The sequence below is a fragment of the Pristis pectinata genome, chromosome 9 (assembly GCF_009764475.1).
Source record: "Pristis pectinata isolate sPriPec2 chromosome 9, sPriPec2.1.pri, whole genome shotgun sequence".
NCBI lineage: Eukaryota > Metazoa > Chordata > Chondrichthyes > Rhinopristiformes > Pristidae > Pristis > Pristis pectinata.
The window spans coordinates 10,372,304-10,394,112 of record NC_067413.1 but is presented as its reverse complement, the minus strand read 5'-3'; the positions used below and the strand labels follow the sequence as shown (position 1 = coordinate 10,394,112).

The 21,809-nt window shown below is 38.3% G+C and overlaps 1 protein-coding gene and 1 long non-coding RNA gene across 2 annotated transcripts in view; both read right to left on the bottom strand.

The window, feature by feature from the left end:
- The window catches only part of cep192 (centrosomal protein 192), a 104,365-nt gene that overhangs the window by 77,784 nt on the left and 4,772 nt on the right, over window positions 1–21,809 (bottom strand). Inside the window, 6 exon segments of the mRNA XM_052023440.1 lie at window positions 529–584; window positions 586–677; window positions 809–812; window positions 2,691–2,856; window positions 10,712–10,845; window positions 17,573–17,695. Coding sequence (XP_051879400.1) covers window positions 529–584; window positions 586–677; window positions 809–812; window positions 2,691–2,856; window positions 10,712–10,845; window positions 17,573–17,695 — 575 coding nt within the window.
- Window positions 14,976–17,697, bottom strand: LOC127574581 (uncharacterized). Its single transcript, XR_007956928.1, has 3 exons — window positions 17,573–17,697; window positions 16,231–16,398; window positions 14,976–15,027 (listed from the first exon to the last, which is right to left on the bottom strand). It is a non-coding gene; the product is annotated as an uncharacterized LOC127574581 (long non-coding RNA).

The window sequence follows — 21,809 nt, the reverse complement described above, 5'->3', positions numbered from 1 at the left end:
TTCCAGAGATGTTGAGCAAATAATAGCAAACTATACAACTCTTACTAGCAAAACAGGATCAATCACAGTCAAGGGAGTGTAATAATTTCAAAGTGTTTAAATTCATCCATTCAAGTTGTGAAACTCAATTGTGGCGAGAACAGTTTGAGAGAGATGCCAATTTGAATCAAAAGAACTATCGACAACGTGTTCTCCATGAAACAACAAGTGTCCATGATACCTTGAATGACCGAGAAAGTGCTACAAACTAACGCTTACTTCCCAGTCTAACCAGAAATGGAAAACTTCTTTGTATTTGGAATCTCAGGTTTTCAAACATAACTTACTTAATAACACAAACCAACTCTAAGACCGTAGCATTGATCTTGTGTCAAGATTTTAATAGGAAATCTCAGAATAATAGTTTCGGAGAAAAAGTTGGATAAGTAACAAATTCGGATAATCCTTTATTTTTAGCTATAGCCAATCATTTTATCAAAATTAAATCTGAAGAACATTGTTAGCTGAAATACTCCATTATGCACTTACCTACAATCGGGGAGTTTATGACTCGACCCTCCACTGATCTTCTGAATTCAAATCCAACCTCGTTTAGTTTCATCAAGTGGTCCAATGGACTCATCAGAACTACCGCCTTCCAATCCTGGCCGAAAGCTGGGTTGATTGCTCTCTCCAAGCTGCAATGGAAATTCATGCACAGCAGGTTCACATTTTTTGGATATTCCTAGTTTCTTCTAATGAACAATGTTAGGGATTCAGGAGTTATGAAATTATGTGTATTATAACAGGCATTAATTCAATCAAGAACCAGTCTTCAGTTTAAATGTAAATTGCAAGCAGTAATCAGTTTGAAGTTGAAAGGACAGCTTTGTAAACAAACAGTACTGATACACAGCAATAGGCTTACTAGCCCACAGCAGGGGACTGGCTGCTCAAGAAATATTATTTGCGAAGTAATGTGACCATGAGACATTCTCATATGCATTAGCCAAATGAGGCATCAAACCAAACAACTATGGCTAAGTAATTTTGCACCATTATGACCAAGTTTCAAGGAAGCTTGCAGACCAGATTGATACTGTCACTTAGCACATCAAACATGGTTACCGGCATATTTGCTCTATCCATAGTTGGGATATTTGTCTACTCAGACAGTCAGCCCTCACAACATTAATTCTGGGTGTCTAGGTTCTGTCTTCAGGAGCTTTTAAAACCATCTGTGTGAATTGGTTTGTCCTAGCAAAAGTGTTTGAATATTCAGAAGTGTCTCCCATTGTAAATATGTAACTCGAGTGGAAGCATCGTCAGACTCAGATATTGAGATCAACGATGTCACTGAAACTATTGAAATTGTATTGAATCACCTACTGTTACCTTTGTTCTTAAGAGTTTAAAAACTATGTACTTTAAGTTTGAGACAATACTGAGAGGATCTCCCAGGAGAATGCCTGCTTGTTGTGATGAATAAAGACCATTTATATCAACCAGCTTCAGTGTCACTCCAGTGACTCAGTTCACAGTCACAACAAACAATTGAGCTTCAGATTTTTGAACGGTCCATGAACACTACCTCATTATTCCTTTTTTTTTGCACTATTTCTTTTTGTAATTTATGGATTTTTGTGTCTTTGCACTGTACTGCTACCACAAAACAACAAATTTCACGTCATAAGTCAGTGATAATAAATCTGATTCTGGTCACATTAGTGTAATATCCAAGTGAAAAGACATTTATACCTGTCCCACTTTATTGCAGAATAACTTACATAACCAGGTTGACAATGCATGTGCAAGGAAACCAAACAAGAACAGGTCTGTGCTCATATCTAATGAAATTAATTAGTCTATCCTTTCTAACATCAGCTGCCAAAAACAAGGTGGCAGTATCAACTGTACTTAAACCCCAATCATTCTCAGGAAAAATTGTTCCATCTGAGATGGATCATCCATGACCGAGAAGAAATATTATGCAAGAGTAATCTGAATTAAATTAATCATCTAATTTATCCAAAAACACAGGAGTTGATATATCAGATACCAACATAAAAACAGAAAGTGCTCCAATTTCAAAGGATCCTGGCAAGGCTGCACCTGGAAAGCACATACATCTGATCTCCCACTGAAGGAAGTATATAGTTGAGATGGAGGGGATGCAGTGAAGGTTCATCAGATTCCTGGGATAATGGATTTGTCATGAGAAGTTAAGCAGTTTGGACCCATATCGTTTGGTTTAGAAGAATGACAGGTGATCTCATTAAAACATACAAAATTGTCACAGGCTTGAAAGGGTAGATGCAAAGTTGATACTTCCCTTGGGTATGACATCTGGAACCAGGTGACACACTGAAAATAAGGGGTCAGTTATTCAGGACAGGCAATTTTTCTGTGGAAGCTCAGTATTCTCAGGACTGAAATTCGGACCTTTATACATTCAGGGAATCAAGGTGTATGGGGTATAGCAGGCAAGTGGCACTCAAGTAAAATAAATGGTAGAGTAGGTATGAGGGCTGACTGCTATACTCCAGCTTCTATTTATTAGTTCTCATGTAAACCAAAGGATATGATTTATGATCATGTAAACTATTAAATTTTTATGACTTTATGTAGCTCCAGCAATTTTATCACAGACATTGAATAATATTTCCACCCCCCCAACACTACAAAAAAAACCAAGGAAATCCATACCAAACTCCCTTGCTGCACAGGACAATGAGTCTCTTGCCAAAGTATTATGTTGCTGAATAGCCTCCAGCTCATCATCTGTATCCTCACCACTTGATGGTGCAGAATCCATTCCAGTTGCTGCTTGTCGAACAGGTGGCATCTGAAAGTTATCCTGTAACATTGCAAATGATCCTTTAAATGGCCAACACACTTACAAACACTCTTAACCACTCAATGTTTGAGGGACAGCTTCTTCCCCTCTGCTATCAGATTTCTGAACGGCCCATGAACACTCCCTCATTACTCCTTTTTTGCACTTTTTTTTGGGTAACACAGTAATTTTTTTATGTCTCGCACCGTACTGCTGCCGCAAAACAACTAATTTCACAACATGTCAGTGATAATAAACTGGATTCTGAAAAATCCTAATGTCAGAATTATCAGTTTTAAACATTAGCAACAGTATGTAAAATTGTAAATCAAAACTGCAGACACTGGAAATGTGAAATAAAACAGAAAATGCTGAAAGCACTCAATAGGTCCTGCAGTATTTGTGGAAAGAGAAACAGAATTAATGCTTCAGGTGGAAGAATGGGAAAGTGATAAAGCACAGTAAGTTAAGTTGCAGAGTGGGTTGTGGAGGGATGGATTGGTCAATGGCAATATTTCTGTTTGGATGAAGCCAGGGTTATCCAGGTGATTCTGAAGTTTTTAAGAGCCATCTGGTTCACAGATGAATGAGGGCAATTAGGGACAAAAACAAAACAAAAAGACATGTTAAATCTGTGAAATGCAGAGCAGAACTGTCTCTGAAGCCGAGACGAGGAGATTGCTGAAAATGCCCAGCACATCAGGCAGTGTCTGTCGAGAGAAGAAAACTGATTGAACATTAAAGATGGATAACTAAATTGTTGAACAGACAAATTCCGATGCAAAAATAAAAGGAAGTTGTTTCATTTGATATTGAGAACTAAACAGACAACATGCAGACAGAAGATGGGATGCTGTTCAAGTTTACGTTGGGCTTCACTGGAACATGACAGAAGCAACAGAGAGATGGTGTCAGCATGGGAGTGGAATAGACAATTGAAGCGAAAGGCAAAACTGGAAGCTCAGAGTCATCCTCTGGAATGACACAGGTGCTTGGCAAAGCTGTCTGCCAATCTGTGTTTGGTTGCTTGGAAACAAAAATAAATCAACGTTTCACCTGTAAAGATTGTTTGGGTTACTGGATGGTAGGAAAGGATCAGATTAAGAAGTGTTGCATTTCCCTCTCACTTGCATGCACTGGTTCTCTTCCCTCTACACTCTCAGCCCTAATGCAGAGTCTTGACTCCATTGAGCATCCCTTTGCCTCTACAGATGCTGCTTGACCCAGAGTTCTTTCAGCAGTTTAATTTTTTGCTCCAGATTCCATCATCTGCAGTCTCAGCCTAGCTGCTTCCTTAACAGCCTAGCTGTATTTTTAAGACGATATCCCCCAGTCCCTAGACTCCATGCTGCTAGAAGTAAATTTGATCGTTCATCTCTATTCAATATTTTTGAAAATCAATCAAGCCACCCCTCAATCATCTGAAATTCTAGGGAATACATGTAACTTAACCCTCAGAGTCTAGACTTTGGTAAATCTATGCTGTACTCTGTCAAAGGCCAAACAATCCTTTGAGGCGAGTGTCCAAAATGCTTACTAGTATGTCAGTTGTGCTCTAGGCAGGACTCTGAATATCTGTGGTTTAATTCCTAAATCCTTATACTCCAGTCCTCTAAAAAGGCCAGTATTTCTTTTTTTTTTGTATTTATGACATTTTAATGATGTGCATAGACTTCCAAATCTTCTGCAATGCAATGTTTCTAGCTTTTCATCATTTGGAAAGTATTCTGTTCTTTGCATTTTAGTTTAGTTTCAGGACTTCACATAACTAAACTTTTATTTGTCACAATTTTCATAATTCACTACCTTCTAATACCTTTATAATGTGATACTTCTATCTACAATGCTTACCATGCATCCACTCTATGTGCCATTAGCAAATTGTATAGGTGGTTTTCTATTTTATCATCTACAGTCATGAATAAATATTGAATAATTGTGCCCTAACGTGAATTCTTGCTGAACGCTGCAAGGTTACATTGTGCCAAATGGAATTCCTACTGCTCAGCCAATTTCTTAAACAGAGCTAAATTTGCCATGAATTATATGAACATCAGTTTATGTTTTAATAAATCAAATGCCCTTTGGAAGACCATGAACAAATCATATCCCAAGACATCCCCCTAGTTTTGACCTTCCCTGATTGTTCCTCCATACAACACCATAGGTTTACCAAGCATGAACCACCCTTTGAAAAATCTAACAACAAAACAGAAAATGCTTGAAACACTCAGCAGGTTAGGCAGCATCTACAGAAAGAGAAACATTGTTGTTCAAATACTCTTCTGCTTGAAGTGTTATGCCCTTTAATAGAGCATTAAAATTAAGAATATATACCGACTGGGATTGTGTCTAGGATAGGTCACTGCAGTTTCAAGGAGAGGCTTGAGATACTGAGACTACTTTCAAAGTAGCAAAGACAGAAAAATTTGAATGAGATGTGAAAAAATACTGAGTTTTCTTACAATTCTAATGTAAATTACATTCCCTCTAATGCAAAAGCAAAATATTAGAGAAGCTGGGAATCTGAAATGAAATAAAAACAAATGCTGGGGATACACAGTCAGTCAGAATGATTGTGGAAAAATTATTAAATTTAAAATTCCTTTAGTGAGCAGAATAAGATAAAATCTTGCATTCTTTTTGAATTATGAATATGTAGTTCCCTAGGTTCAAAAAAAAAATGGATATTGATTGTATAAATACTCATTAAGAGATGTGATTAACATGCAAATAATTCTTGAATTTAACTGAATGTAGTGGTGGAATTTAGGTCCATTGCAGTGGTATTTTTGTTGCTGTACAATGGAGTAGAATGCAGCAATAGCAATAATTGTTTGTGGCATTTCCCCCCCCCCACAGAGTTGACAAGAGTTAGCCCACAAATACCTCCTCCCCTCGCAGAGACTTGCAGCATAACATCCATTTAATTCCTAATGAATCAACATGAACCAAAATTTGGACAAATTGCAGTTCTAAATATGCTATGAAAGACCAGAGCTTTTTTAAAACAACATTTTAAGAACCCAGGCATGAAGCAACAGAGCTTGCGAGTAAAGTCATTTTCTTTCACAAACAAGATTAGCTCAATGACACAATTTACATTTTTTTTCTTTCTTTTCAGAGACTATAGCAAAATCTGTGGAATATCCCTAAAAACAATTCCTCCAGGCACAGATAAGTTCAGAGCTCTTCTCCATCACACAATTTTTTTAGTGAGTTAAGATGCATGGACTTAAAAAATTAGGCATGAAAGGGATAACCAAGGGAACTGCATTAAGTCAAATGTCATGGCCTAATTCTATTGTTTTATAAAAATGGGGTTGAAATTGGACAACTTGAAAAGGAACGGACAAATCAAATCAACCTGTCACCAAACTGGGCCTCTCTACTTCATTTGACTACGGGTAGATGCACGCAGAAGAATTGGAGCTAATTCTCAGAATTAAAGCTAATTACATATAAATTTAAATTAAAATCTGTCTAAGATTATTGAGCACTAAACCAGCAGCAGTATTCAGTAGAGATTGTAGCATTTTTTTACCAAATTAACCTCATCACATAGTTTATGGTCCTGCATTGTCCTCAGAGCACCACAAAACCAGACTGGAAGCAAGTAATCACAGATCTCAAGGAATGCCTGAGAAAATTATCCTAGGTCACAACTATTTAATATTTAAAATATTAGTTTACATTATATCTTTTGCAGTATTTTACATATTTTATTCATAACGTTAATTAGTTTCAATAAATGGAGTTCCAGTTGTGCTGTTCTTTGGAGTCTTAGCTTGCTTTAGTTCACCTGAATAGGTTCAAATCAGAGATAAAAGGTAATGAGAACTACCACCTACAGGTTTCAATTTGATTGCCAGTTCACATGAAACTAGCTAGATTGATATTGGCATCAACCTTAGAGTTCTTCAGGCAGTACAAATTCAGCCACTAAAATGAAAATAATATGAACTTTGTGAAATTTTTATTCTAAGTGTGCTCATTTGTTGAATTATGATAATGTGAGGGAAATATGCTATTTTGAACTGCATTGCCTATCATTAATCACCTATGAGGAGAGGTTAAATTATTTTTTTGAAATTCTCTATAGCCTTTGCTTACTAAAGTTCTTAAGTTAAAAATCAGCAATATCATTCAATAATTAAACTTCTATTGAATAGTAACATTCCCTACCTCATCACAATCCAATGGCTGCAAGGATCTTTGTCTAATTTCCTCAAATAAGAATCCAATTCATGTTCATCGATCTAAAACAGTAAAGACAAATTGAGAATTCTCGGCCAAAACCTCTCCTCTTTTATGCAGTAGATCATTACAAATGTCTTCAGATACATTCATTATTGTGCAGGGCTAGGCTAAGTAAATAGCAACAATACATTCCACACTTTTCAGTTTAGAGGGTCATAGTATAATAGCATCATAAAATGATCTACAGTGCTTTGAAAATAAAAGGCAATGAAACATCAAAGCTTGACAGAGAAAAACAGATCATCTGCTAATAAACCTTCATGTCAGTGGGACATGTCAAATCAAAACATCATAGCCTATTTATGGTTACCTACTGCTGTCATGCCATGGTCTGTACTAATCTCTAACTGTAAGGACATTGAGGACTCCAGTGTCATTAGGTAATACAGGCCCTTCGATTCATCATATCCATGCTGACCATTGTACTTACGTAGACTTGTCCCATTTACCCACACTTAGTCCATAGCTTTCTATACCTTGGTGATTCAAGTGCTTCTCTAGATGCTTCTTAAATGTTGAGAGCTACCCGCCTTCACCACCTCTTCAGGGAACACATTCCCGACTCCAACCACTTTCTCAATGAAAAAAAAATTCATCTCAGATCTTCTCTAAACATGTACTCTCACCAGATACATATCATATACCTATACCATATTAAACTCACCCCCCACCTGCATTGGAAAAAGATTCTACTATCTACCTATCTATCCCCTTTAATTTTATATACTTCTATCAGGTCACCCCTCAGCCTCCTCTGCTCCATGGAAAACAAACCCAGCCCATACAATCTCTCCTTATAACTGAAATTCCAATCCAGACACACAACACCCTGGTGAACCTTCTTTGCACCACTCCTTTGCATCATTCCTATAGAGTGGCAACCAGAACAGCACACCATCAGGAATGACCTAAACAGGTTTGATAAAGTTGTAATATGACGTCCCTGCTCTTATATTCTATGCCATAGCTGATGAAGGCAATCATCCACGTCTTTTTCACCACCCTAGTCTACCTGTGCTGCCACTTTCAGGGATCTACGGACTCTACCCCAACGTACCTCTGTTCATCAACACCTCCTAGGGCCCATTACAGTCTACTTCCTACACTTATTTGATGTTCCAAAATGCATCACTTTGCACTTGTCAGCATTAATTCCATCTGCCATTGGTCTGTCCATCTTACCAGCAAATTAATATCATGCTGCAGCCCAAGACAATCTTCCTCATTCTCTACACCATCACAAACTGACCTGTGATCTGCAGATTTACTAATCATACCTTCTACATTCACATCCAAGTCATTTAACATATATAACAAATGTCCAAGGGTTCCCAGCACCAATCCTTGTGGTGCAGCACTGATTACAGATTTCCAAACAAAAGCAAACTCTCCACAACCACCCTTTACCTCCTAGTATCATCTCTGGATCCAATCTGCCAGCTTGCCTTGGATCCCACTGGCTCTTACATTTTGGACCAGCCTAACGCCTTACTAAAATTCATGCAGACAAACATTTATCGCATTGCTCTCAATTTAGTTCATTACACTCTTAGAAAATTTTTAATTAGAGAGACCAGTTTTCCCATTAATAAAACAATGCTGACTATCCCTAACAATCCCTGCCTTTACCAAGTGTGAATAAATCCTATAGCTTGAGAATTTTTTTCAATAATTTCCCTACCACTGATGCAAGACTCACTGGCCTAGTTACCCAGCTTATCCCTGATGACCTCCTTGAATAAGGAACGACAGTTGCTACCCCCGAGTCAACTGGTACCTCATCTGTGGCTGGCAAAGATGCAAAAATCTCCATCAGGGCCCCAGCAATCTTCTCCCTTAGCAGCCTGGGGTACACCTCATCAGGCCCTGGGATTTAACCACATTATTTGCTCCAAGACGTCTAACACCTCCTCCTCCCCTGGCATGCTCACATTACTCTAGAATACCACCATCCCTTTCCTTGGGTGCAAATGCAGAAGTCTGTCTGCGCTGTTGTTGATTTGCTATGAAACCCAGCAGCAGTTAAGATGGAAATTATCAGCTGAACTTGTTGCAAGTTCAGTGAGCCCATTCAAATGAATGGAGAAGAATGGCTGCAAGGGTGGAAGGCAAATATTAGGTGATTTTTATTTACTTACTTTGGTTCCATGTATTTAAGTAATGGATCTTAAAATATTTTATTGTTTGTGAATAGTAGACATTTGAACATTCAATCTCTGATAGTTTTGACAGCGGGTAAACCCGGAGTGTGGCTTAATCAGCTGTCATACCTTTCTCTAAGTAGGGTTTGCTGTTTGCATTCATAAAAGCTGTGCTGGGCAAGGACTCACCAATCAGCTTGGGATTGGCTTAATGTATATAGTTTGTGCTGGCAGAACCAATCCAGGCTACAGAGGGTTTAACAGGCAGACAGGCTGCGAACTCAGGAAGATCACTGCACAGTAGAAGATTGCCAATACATAGGTGTGGTTATTTCCATTATATTTGTGATCGCACAGCAAACCCAAGTCCTTGTCAGTGAAGTGATCTGGGACTTTGGATGGCACCATCTTTCAAACATTACTTGTCTGTGGTTTTGAAGATCATGTACCAGTGAGAAATAATGTGACAATTTCCATACTATATAAAGGGAGATGTGGACTTAAATCTTCCCAGTGTTAACAGCTGTCCCATATGACCAACCAAAAAGATAGATTTGCCAGCTTGGTGTTACATTGGCAGTTTACTGTAATAGGTGCAATATGTACTCAGGAATTCAAAGGTTAACCAAAAAAGAAGGCCGATGCATCCATAACCCTTCTTCAGTCAGAAATGACAGAAGGAAGATTCTTCTTGTTCTTGTCCAAGGTCATACATACTTAAGTGAATTTGATACATTTTCTGGGCTTCCGGAACTTGTTTCATTTACCAAGGATTATCAGAGGAAATAATATTAGCACTTGAATCAAAGAAATATTAAGTAAGATAAAACTATCAGCACATTAAGACACTTGGGCAGGTACATGGATAGGTAAGGTTTAGAGGGATATGGGCCAAACACAGGCAAATGAGACCAGCTTTAGACAGGCATCTTGGTCAGCATGGACCAGTTGGGCTGAAGGGCCCGTTTCCATGCTGTAAGATGCTATACAAGTATTTTCCATTTTAATTAGACATAATTAAATAAACCCTTAATTGGGTCTCTGCCCAGCCATTTCAAATTCAGCAATTAGAATAAAGATGACAACTTCTGAGAATTTTTTTTAAAAATAGGATTACGAAATGAACAGAATGGATTTCTTGGAAAATTTGAGCTCAGGTTCTCACTGGTGAGATCAGGACAGAAACCAGTGGGAGTTCCTGCACAAAAGTAACCTGGAGAAAATTTTAGGCCCAAACCACACAAAACTTTAAGTCAAGGAGGGAAAGAAGCAAGATAAAAGACAAATCAGAAAAAAAAACTCCTTTTGGGATAAATGCTCTTGATTTGCAGAACCAAGACAGCTGTAATGTTGTCCTCAGAGTACACTGAAAGCAAATTAAATTTTATTTGCCTTGTTACTACTTGATGAAACATTTGGCACTGATGTGTGGTGTACAGGTTTGACTACCAAAGCTTTTCCTGGTGACCCCCTGACTGTAAGTACTACTGATTACCTGACACTGCAGAATGGACTTCAGGAAGCTCTTGTCCTTCAATGTGACCCCTCTGCATTCCTAGTGGTATGAACTTCTTGAAATAAGCTTCTAGTCTTTCATCCCGAAAAGCCTCCGCATCAAAACTCATCATTCTGTTGGAATAATTATAGTGAAATCACTCACAACAATTAAGACAAATACTTGCAAACGTCAAAAGTGCAAGATGACGAGGCGAAGATAACATTTTTGATATATGAGTCATTACGATCCAGAATGAACTGGCCAAAAACATGTTTAAACACAAAATAATAATTTACAAAAAATTTTGCACTGACAGCAACAGAAAGAAGATGCAAGGCAAGGGGAAGAGGAGATGGTGAATGGAAAAAAACAGTAAACCCCAATAATCTAGTATTTGATTATCCAGAATCTGATAGCTTGGTATCTGGCTCACCAGGTTCTATTTTCCCACATTCCCTTTTAAACTCCCCAGATTCACTGAAAAATTTATTATACCACTGTGCGAGATTAAAAACAATGCAAACTAGAAGTGTGTTCCAGCATTAATAGTGCAAAATTCACTAGTCCAGAAAATCTGCTGGTCCCAAGGGTGCGAGATTATCAGAGTTTAATGTAATTGAAAAGCTCTTGCAAGAATTTAACATTCCAGCATCATGTATAGAAATGTTTTTTCCCTGCATATGAAACTCACCATGCCATTTAAAATTGATGCTGTAATGAAAAGTTTATCAAACCCACAATGATCACCTTACATTTTAAAGATTATTTATGCATATTATATTTTATGTTTTACAGCTTAATTACAGTAATCACTGTAAGGGGAAGCAATGGTAACATCTTTATGCACTATACTGTAGACTGTTCTTCCAAACTTGCCAGTGACAAGAGCTTTTCATCTTCTAACAAACTAGCTAGGCTGTCACTATGTTGCCTTGCTCCAAGTTCCTCCTCAGTTCGTCTTGTTGCAGGACAATTCCAGATTCCCTCATGGTAGCAACCTGGTGATTAAAACAAAATATTACATATTCAGGTTTTATAGTAAAACTTGATAACCTGGCAACCTTGGGACTTTGAAAAAACCTGCTAGTCTGGTGGCAGACTATTCGATGTTGCATCTACTAATACATCAACATAAATTCACTTTCCTTTTGACACATTACGCAAAGTTTTCAGTGAACCCAGCGAGCTTAAAGAGAGCAGGAAGCAATGCTAATCTGATCACAACTTCAATTCTGTGTTCCCTCCTATCCCTGGTAACTACATATCTTTCAATCCCTCATGGATCATTGCAAGCTCCAATAAATAGTTTACTTTCTTCATGACTTTGCAAAAACAATTTTTGCCATGGTGAGGACCACAAAGGTATAATCAAGGGAGGTGAAGGAGCATTTATAAGACTGCTTTGAATCGGTGAACTGGACCACATTCAGGGATTCATCTTCGGATCCAAATATGCCATGGCTGTCACCGACTTTATCAAGACCTGCATGGATGAGTGTGTGCTGTTGAGAACATTTCCCAAACCAGAAGCCCTGGATGAACCAGAAGATTCGTAGTCTGCTGAGGACTAGACCTGTGGCATTCAAGACTGGCAACCCAGAACCGTACAAGAATTCCTCAGGTATGACCTACGGAAAGCAATTCTGTGTGAAGTTAGAGACACAATCGACGCACGAAGCTGTTGCAGGATTTGCATGCCATTGCTTCCTACAAGGTGAAACCTAACAGCGATGCTTCACTCTCTGATGAGCTCAACGCCTTTTATGCACGCTTTGAAAGGGAGAATAACACTACACCCGTGCGAATCCCCACAGCATCTGGCGATCCTGTGATCTGTCTCGGAGGCTGACGGCAGAACATCCTTCAAGAAGGTGAACCCTCGCAAGGCATCAGGCCCCGACGGTTGTACTTGGCAGTGGTACTGAAAATCTGTGCCAACCAACTGGCTGAGTGTTCAAGGACATCTTCAACCTCTCACTGCTGCAGTCGGAGGTTCCCACCTGTTTAAAAGGGCATAAATCATACCAGTGCCCAAGAAGAGCAGGGTGAGTTGCCTCAAAGACTATCACCCGGGTAGCACTCACATCTGATGTGATGAAGTGCTTTGAGAGGCCAGTCATGGCTAGAATGAACTCCTGCCTGAGCAACGACCTGGACCCACTGCAATTTGCCTACTGCCACAACAGGTCTACAGCGGATGCAGTTTCACGGTTCTCCACTCGGCTTTGGAGCACCTAGACAACAGCAAAACATACGTCGGCTGCTGTTTATCAATTACTGCTCAGTGTTCAAAACCATCATACCCTCAGTACTAATAAACAAGCTTCAAAACCTGGGCCTCTGTACCTCCTTCTGCAACTGGGTCCTTGACTTATGAGGAGACCACTTCTGCTCCCCGCTGACAATCAACACAGCCGCACCTCAAGGATGTGTGCTTAGCCTACAGCTCTACTCTCTCTACACTCATGACTGTGTGGCTATGCACAGCTCAAACACCATTTATAAATTTGCCGATGACAGCACTGTTGTTGGCAGAATCTCAGATGGTGATGAGAAGGCATATAGGAGTGAGATGGATCATCTGGTTGAGTGGTGTCCCAACAACAACCTCTCACTCAACGTCAGCAAGACCAAGGAACTGATTGTGGACTTCAGGAAGGGGAAGTCAGGAGAACACATACCAGTCTTCTGGGCGTCGACATCTCGGAGGATCTATCCTGGGCTCAATACATTGATGCAATCACGAAGAAGGCATGCCAGTGGCTCTACTTCATTAGGAGTTTGAGGAGATTTGGTATGTCACCAAAGACACTTACAAATTTCTATAGATGTACAGTGGAGAGCATTCTGACTGGTTGCATCACCGCCAAGTATGGAGGCTCCAACGTGCAAGATCGAAAGAGGCTGCAGAGGGTTGTAGACTCTGCCAGCTCCATCACGGGTACAACCCTCCCCGCCATTGAGGACATCTTTAAGAGGCAGCGCCATCCATCATAAAGGACCCTCACCACCTGGGACATGTCCTCTTCATGTTACTACCATCCGGTGAGGAGATACAGAAGACCAAAAGTCAATGCTTCAGGAATAGTTTCTTCCCCTCCACCATCAGATTTCTGAACTGTCCATGAATCCATGGACACTACCTTATTCCTCTTTTGCACTATATTTGTTTTTGTAACTTGTAGTAATTTTTAACGTCTTTATATCTTGCCCTGTACTGCTGCCACAAAACAACAAATTTCATGACATATGTCAGTGATAATAAACCTGATTCTGATTCAATTTTTTGCTATGGTTGAAATATTTTGCAGGCTATATACTTATTCCTCAAAAATGATACCCATTTTCTTGAAATAACGGCAATACAAATTGCTGAAAAGAATTTACAAAGGCAACTTGAAACAACTGCAGGAGGAGAAATATAATATGCTCAGAAAATCTCTGAAAATTCCATTCTTCCAAATTAGCAGCTTCTGTAACCATTTCATGCTAAAGGCATATCATGGGTGCAAGAGACAAATAATTCAGTCCATTCATGGTGACTTTTTCTGCTGAACCGCTTAAACATTAACCATTTGCTGAATTATCCTATAATGCATAAGTGGGCAATCAAAAGGATTCATATATACCAAGCAAGCTACAGGAACAGCATCTCATCTTCCAACTTGTCATATTACAGTTCTGAACTGAACAGTGTCTCACCCAACAATTTCAGATAAACAGCCTTTCCAGTACATATCACAAGTTGCTTGTTCTGAAGAAAGGTCATCAACTTGTAATATGACCTTAGCTACACTCTCTCCCCAAGTGTTGAGAATTCCCAGCAGTTTTTGTTTCAGACTGCCAATATGTGCAGTGTTTTGCATCAATAGTTCCAGAAATGCTATTTTTATTTCTTTTTGGTTTTCATTCATCTCCATCTATTTACACCTTCTCCAGACAGGTCAGCTGCAAAATAGCAAGCTGCACTACCCTCTCTCAGCTGGCACCATCATTTGTTATTCAGCTTCCTCTGGTTTCTACCCTATCATACACTTTCCTTTTGTCCCGCAACTGAAAACCTGTTGTTTCTCAACTTTACTCAGTGGATGAAAGGTCAGTGACCTGAAAAAAACTGTTTCTCTTTCTCTCTCTGCATTGATGCTGCCTGATTTGCCTCAGTATTTGTTTAATTTAAATTAACAGAACTTGAATTTAAAGTAGACCGTGCTTCAGTTCCAAAAAAAATACAAAAAAAAAGACATTTTCTGCAATTACCTCATTCTCTTATTGTTGGTATGGGTCAGTCAAAGTACTTGACCCAGAAGAAATCTCTGCAAAAACAAGCGGTTCATTTTAGTAAATAACATCTTTATAAATATGTCAATTTACTCATATGAATATGGTTGCAGTCCAGGGTTATTGGCCATCTTTAAGTAGGTAGCAGTTGGCCACTTTCTTCAAGCGATGCTGCTTCACAATGCAATAAACACTGAAGTCATTGAATGCACCTAGTGGTTTGGTGGATCATTGAGCCAACCATTTTGGTAAAAAGACAGAAGTCACACTGGACAAGGTCATAAGTAAATCAATGTTCTTCATTTCCTGATATTACTTTTATTAGCAGATATTTTTAAAACTAAATTTAAAAATTTTCAAACTATGATGGATGGTCTCAGTTTCTGGGTCAGTCAAAGCCTTTGGATTATTTATCCACTTCTATTACCACTATAGTGTAATACCTTAGTTACTTTGGATTTTGAAACAATTCAGTAGCTAGTGCACCAGATGATGGCGCACCAAGCTTGTAGACTGTAAAGTTTCAAGTTGGACCTTGGCCCATCTAAGTTAGATGATCTTAAGTAGGAAGCACCATGTACACTAATGGTGGGCAGCAATTAGATCCAAATGCAAGTGTAGATACATTACGAAGACTTCAATCAATGACTGAACATTTAAAAGTTTACTATGATCAAGTTTTCAATATCTGGTATCTCATCATTACTGCTGAAGACATAACTAATTGTTTGCCATTAGCAGTACTGAGAGATAGCAAATGACGTACTTATAGCATTCTTAGGAGAAAGTCATTAGCATATTGATTTAAGCCCTCCAACACAGTAAAAACATTTCCTGCAGCAAATTACTTTGTAATGTACCAGGTCAAATCACTATTTCCACACAGGAGGCTGTAATTTGGCTCACTAAATTGGTGTCAACTGTTTGAGCAACAAACCAGTCAGTCTACTTAAAAACTAACTTTCCCAACAGCATGGATCCATGCAAAACAAGATATAACTTGATGTTCACTTTGCAAGTTTGTATTTAAATGTGATAAAAAAAATTTTTTTAAAGTCCATTCATTTTTCCCTTGTTATTCAAATTTAATTTTGGTTACAATGCCTTAGTTGATTTCAGTTAACTTTGTTGAATGAATTCAACAGTTCAATCCTTTGCATACCTGCAAAGTTTAGTTATTACACTTACACAGTACTACAAGCTTAAAGAGAGTATATACATGGTGATTTCAAACATACCATCTAGATTTTCAATAGATATCCTAGATTTGGCATCACGACTGTGGTTGAATTGCCTTGATAATCCATATTGTGGCTTTACTTCTGATGCAGAAGAATCAAGTTCATCTATGCGTTTTTTTCACAGCAGAGATACAGTGAGCACCAATGAAATCATCAACATTTTCTCTATCAAAAACCAAACAAAATGAAATGACAGAAATGCAGTGACACCACAATATTTTAACAAGTACAACATTTATACTGCAAGTTGAACAAATTATAAACCACCATCAATTCAATAATGGTTAATCTTCTACTATCAAAGTTGTAAACACTTTCTCCAAAGTTTCATCCATGCCTTAATACTGTCAAATGCAGCAAACAAAACACAATATGATAAATACCTATGATGCTTTTCAGCTCAGATTACACGATGTAGTGGAAACTTCCAGAAGATTCCCACATCCTATAGTGAAATGCATCAGGTTTGCAATTATATTAATTTAGCATTAGAGATTATCTATTTACTCTAAAGCATATCAACTACTTTAATAAAGTCATTTTTTGGTAGCTACAACACATAGGATAATGGTTTTGATATCTGTACACATTTGAATCTGATAGTTGAATCAGTTAATGTGCACCCAGGTCTTGACTGAGGTCAAACTGACAACTAAATTAAGCAAACAAGCAGAAAATTTTATTCGGAAGTTCTGAAATACAAGGCACATCCATTCGTGTTGCAGAAAGACTGCCATTCAATATTGGCAAACTGAGTTCAAGGAAATTGTTTATATCTTGAGTTCAAATGCTTCACTCAATCTTCAAACACATTTATAAAACCCTCTGTGTAGTTTAAAAAAAAATCAGGACTTTCTATATAATGAAATAAATGAAGCTCAGGGGATTAAAGAGGAAATCACAATGTGGATATGAAATATGCTGAGAGCAGAAAGCAGAGCAAAAATGCAGCAAACACTTTTCAGACAAGAGGGAAGTATAGTGAGGTGACCCAGGAGTCACTGCTTATTCGTTATCCACATTGCATTGGACTTGGTTACGAGAGAACATAATACGAGTTCACAGATAAAACAAAACTTAATTGTAGCAGAAAGTGAAAAGGACAGCAGATGCCAGGAAGCAGACACATTGGTGAACTGGGCAAGAAAATGAGCATGCAAATTTGATGTAAAAAATGATGAAGTCAGTGTTATTAGCCATTGGCTTATATTTGTCATTTTCCTTGAAACAGTTTTCTTGGCTTTATAGGTTAGCACTTGTATTTAGAATACAAATGCTAAGACCTGTCAGATCTGTCTGAATATGCACACATCAAGCTTGGTATTGACCAGATACTTACAAATCATCTTTAAAACTAAGGACAAATTTTTTACAGGTTTCAGAATTTGAGACATTTGGGGGATGCATTTCCATGACAGAAAACCTTCCTTCTTCCAAGTATGAAGCTTGTGTATCTGGAATTCTACAAGAAAAATACAAATTCACATTCAAATTGCACAATAACATATATAATTTTTTGTTAGGAACAATAATGCTGTTATTTCAATGGCTTTCTGAAACTTTCTGAATTTGCCTTGCAAAAGGTTTCAGGCTTAACTGATTCATGTGTTAGACAGACCTTTCTGGACAAAAGCATCCAGGGCCAGTTCTGCAAGGCTTTACAAGGCTAATGGGCATGCATGACGTAATCAAGTTACACGGTTGGGAAAGAAGACGACCTACCAAAAAACAGCTGCAAAATCTGACAGTGTGCAAATCTACCCTCCCAGCTTTGCCATCTGTTGAATTTGTCATCCCCCCCACCCCCACGCTTTTTAATATCCTTTACTCCTCAGCTTAAAAGCTCCAATCAAAAAGAAGTGGGCTTGCTGACCTCATGTCAGATCTATCTGGAGAAGCTTCTGAAGTCAGATTCCCCATTAAGTTCATGCTCTGCTATTGGGATTTTATACAGAGTCTCGTGGCACAGTACAGGCAGGAAGTTGCCAAGGTAGCTCAGCGTTTGCAGATAGGTCCCAAACTTGCTGGCATTTATGACTGCAACGCCAACTATTCTGTGCAGAACCGCTAAATTTCCTAGAAAGTACAGGCGCAAAGTATCAAGAGGATAATGTTAATACTATAACTTGTGACCTTGAGAAAGAGTTACAACACTTCATTTCTCCCTAACAGTCCACAAAAGGAGTCATCTTACAGCCAACAGCAAGGATTACAGTGGACGTGTCAATTTAGACTATTTATAAATGATTAATTTAAAACTGATTGCCGCTCTCCAAACTTGAACTATCAGAACACTTCTTTTTCCCCCAGATATCCATTTGAAACAGTTAAAGCTCAACTATGTAAATCAGCTGTGATGTCAGAATAGAAGTTCAGACTCAAAGTTCTCAAAAACACCTCCTTCCTCAAGAGCATCAATATGTCCACAGAATTTTGAAAGCCTCCCCCCACCCCCAATCAATCCAGTTAAGAACCAAAGACAAATCTCAGACTTTTGTTTTGAAAGTGACAGTAGTAGACCGGATTAATGGAGTTTAAAAAAAAGAATTTATTTTTCAATCTTTTTATTAATTTTCCAAATTAATACAGATTAATATATAACATCGATGATTGTACATGTAATACAAAGAGATCAAGAGAACAATCATGACATAGATAATCATGAAGAATAATAAAATATTAAAAAAAACAAATCTTTAGATCTCAATCTCTTAGCAGATGAATATAATATAAAAGAAAGAAAAAGATTTGTGTATATAAAAAAAAAGAAAAAGAATCCCCAAATCAATAAAATCGTAAATAACAAACCAAAGAAAATTTTCAAAAAAAGACAAAGAAAAAAAAACTGGACTGAAATTTCTCAGTAGAAACAGAGCAATATTATGTCGTCAACTCCATTCCTCTAAACTGAAAAGTTACTGAGAAGGGATCTATATCATATGAAAATATTGAATAAATGGACTCCAAACATCTTCAAATTTAAGCGAAGGATCAATAGTACCACTCCTAATTTTTTCCCAAGTTTAAACATGATATAGTTTGAGAAAAACCATTGAAAAGTAGTAGGAGGTATTGGATCCTTCCACTTAAGCAAAATGGATCATTTGGCCATTAATGTAACAAAGGCAATCATACGGTAAGCGGAAGCAGATAAATGGCCAGACTCTATCCTTGGTAATCCAAAAATAGCAGTGATAGGGTGAGGTTGTAAATCAATATTCAATACAGTTGAGATAATGTTAAAAATGTCTTTCCAATATTTTTCCAAAAGAGGACAGGACCAAAGCGTGTGTCAGAGAAGCCACATTCGATTTACATCTGTCGCATATAAGATTTATATGGTGATAAAGACAGGCTAGCTTATCTTTTGACATATGGGTCCTGTGAACAAGAATTTCTTGAAGGCAATTCATCAAGTGCCCGATAAGGTGCTATTAGCTAAAAATGAAGTCTATGAAATTGAATGAAATGTAATTCTCTGGTTGGGAAATGGGTAGCAGGAGACATAACAGAGGTAATATGCAGATCCTCAAATTGTTAGACGCATTGATTGAGTGAAGGATGCAGCTGGGACAAATGAATTTCAATTCAAGCAAATGCATAGTCATCTACTTTCTAAACTATGAAAAGATAAAAGCATTGGAGGAGATCCACGTACATAGATGATCAAAAACACTAAATAGGATGCTGGCCTCTTATACCAAGATAGTGTACAAAGTCCTGGTCCGACCAGCCCTGGACCACTGAACAGTTTTGGGCACCACATTTTGGGAAAGATATGCTAGGTCTGGAGGGAGTGCTGCCCATCTTTACTGGAATATTTGGATTCAAAGGGCTAAATAACAAGGAGAGATTAGAGGGTTTGATAATGTATTCTCTGAAATTTAGAATAAATAAGTGATTTAAGCTTTATGATACCAGGAGAACTGATAGAGAAAGAAAGACGCTCTTTCCATTACTTGAGGAGTTTAAGGTCATAGAAATGTGGAACACTCATCCACAAATAGCAATTGATGAAAGGCAATTTAAAATTTGAAATTGATAACTTTTTGTTAACAGTAAGGTATAAACAGGGCAGTAGACTTGTCTACGTGGACTTTAGAATGGCTTTTGACAAGGTCTCACATGATAAGCTGGTCCAGAAGGTTAAGGCATCTGGGATCCAAGCCGAGCTGCCTAACTGGATCCAAAATTGGCTTGGTGACAGGAGGCAGAGGACAGTGGTGGAAGGATTTTTTTGCTGATTGTAAGACTGACCAGTGGCGTACCAGAGCAATTGGTGCTGGAATCCTTTTTGTTTGAGATAAATATTAACAACTTGGACACAAACATGGGAAGTATGATTAAGTATTCAAAGGACATTAAAGTTGGTGGTGTTATGATTAGAGAGAAAGATTATCCATGGCTACAGCAGGATATAGATCAGATGGAAAGTTGGGTGACGTGTTGGCATATGAAATTTAATCCCAACAAGTGCAAGGTGATGCATTTTGAGAAATCAAATAAGGGTTGGACATATATAGATGATAGGATGGTAAGGAATGTTTTCCCTGAACGTAGCAATACTGGTAGACAGGGTGCTGATGGCGGCATATGGCCTGCTTGCATTGATAGGTCAGGGCACAGAATATAATAGTTGGAATGTTCTGTTGCAACTTTACAAAATAGTGGTTAGAATACACTTGGAGTATTGCATACTGTTCTGCTCACCACACTACAGGAAGGATGTGGATGTGCTGGAGTGAGTGCAGAGGAGATTCACCAGGATATTGCTGGTAATGGAAGATTTCATTACAAGGAGAGATTGGATAGGTTGGGTTTGTTTTTGCTGAGGTGAAGGACACTGAGGGGTGACCTTGATGAATGTAGAATTTGTTCAGTGTCCAAGATAAGGCAGATAATCAGGGCCTTTTTTCCTTAGGGTGGAAATGTCAAATACTAGAGGGCATAGCTTTAAGGTGAGAGGGGGAAAGTTTAAAGGAGATGTACAAGGAAAGTTTTTTTTAAATACACACACACACACACACACACACACACACACACACACACACACACACACACACACTGGTAGGTTCCTGGAACACGCTGCTGGGGAGGTGAGGGTCTGGTGGTAGTAGATATGATAGTGGCATTTAAGAGGATTTAGACAGGCACATGAACATGCAAATGCAGGGGTATGATCATGTATGGTGGATAGTGAAGATTGTCCAAGGTTATAACAGATCTAAATCAACTGGGAAAGTGGACAAGGTAATGGGAGATGGAATTTAACTTGGACAAGTGGAAAGTGATGCATTTTGGGAAGTTAATCTTGGGAAAGACAAAGATGGTGAATAGCAGGACCCTGGGAAGTGTGGCTGACCAAAGAGACCTTGGGGTCTAAGTACATAGCTCCCCAAACTGACAATGCAAGTAGACAGGGTGGTGAAGATGTATAACATGCTTGCACTCACTGGCCAAAGGATTGAATAATTGGCCATTTGGTTTATTGTATTATATACTGGGATACAGCAAAAAGCTTGTTTTGCATACCATCCAGACAGATCATTCCAAACACAAGTACATCAAGGTAGTAC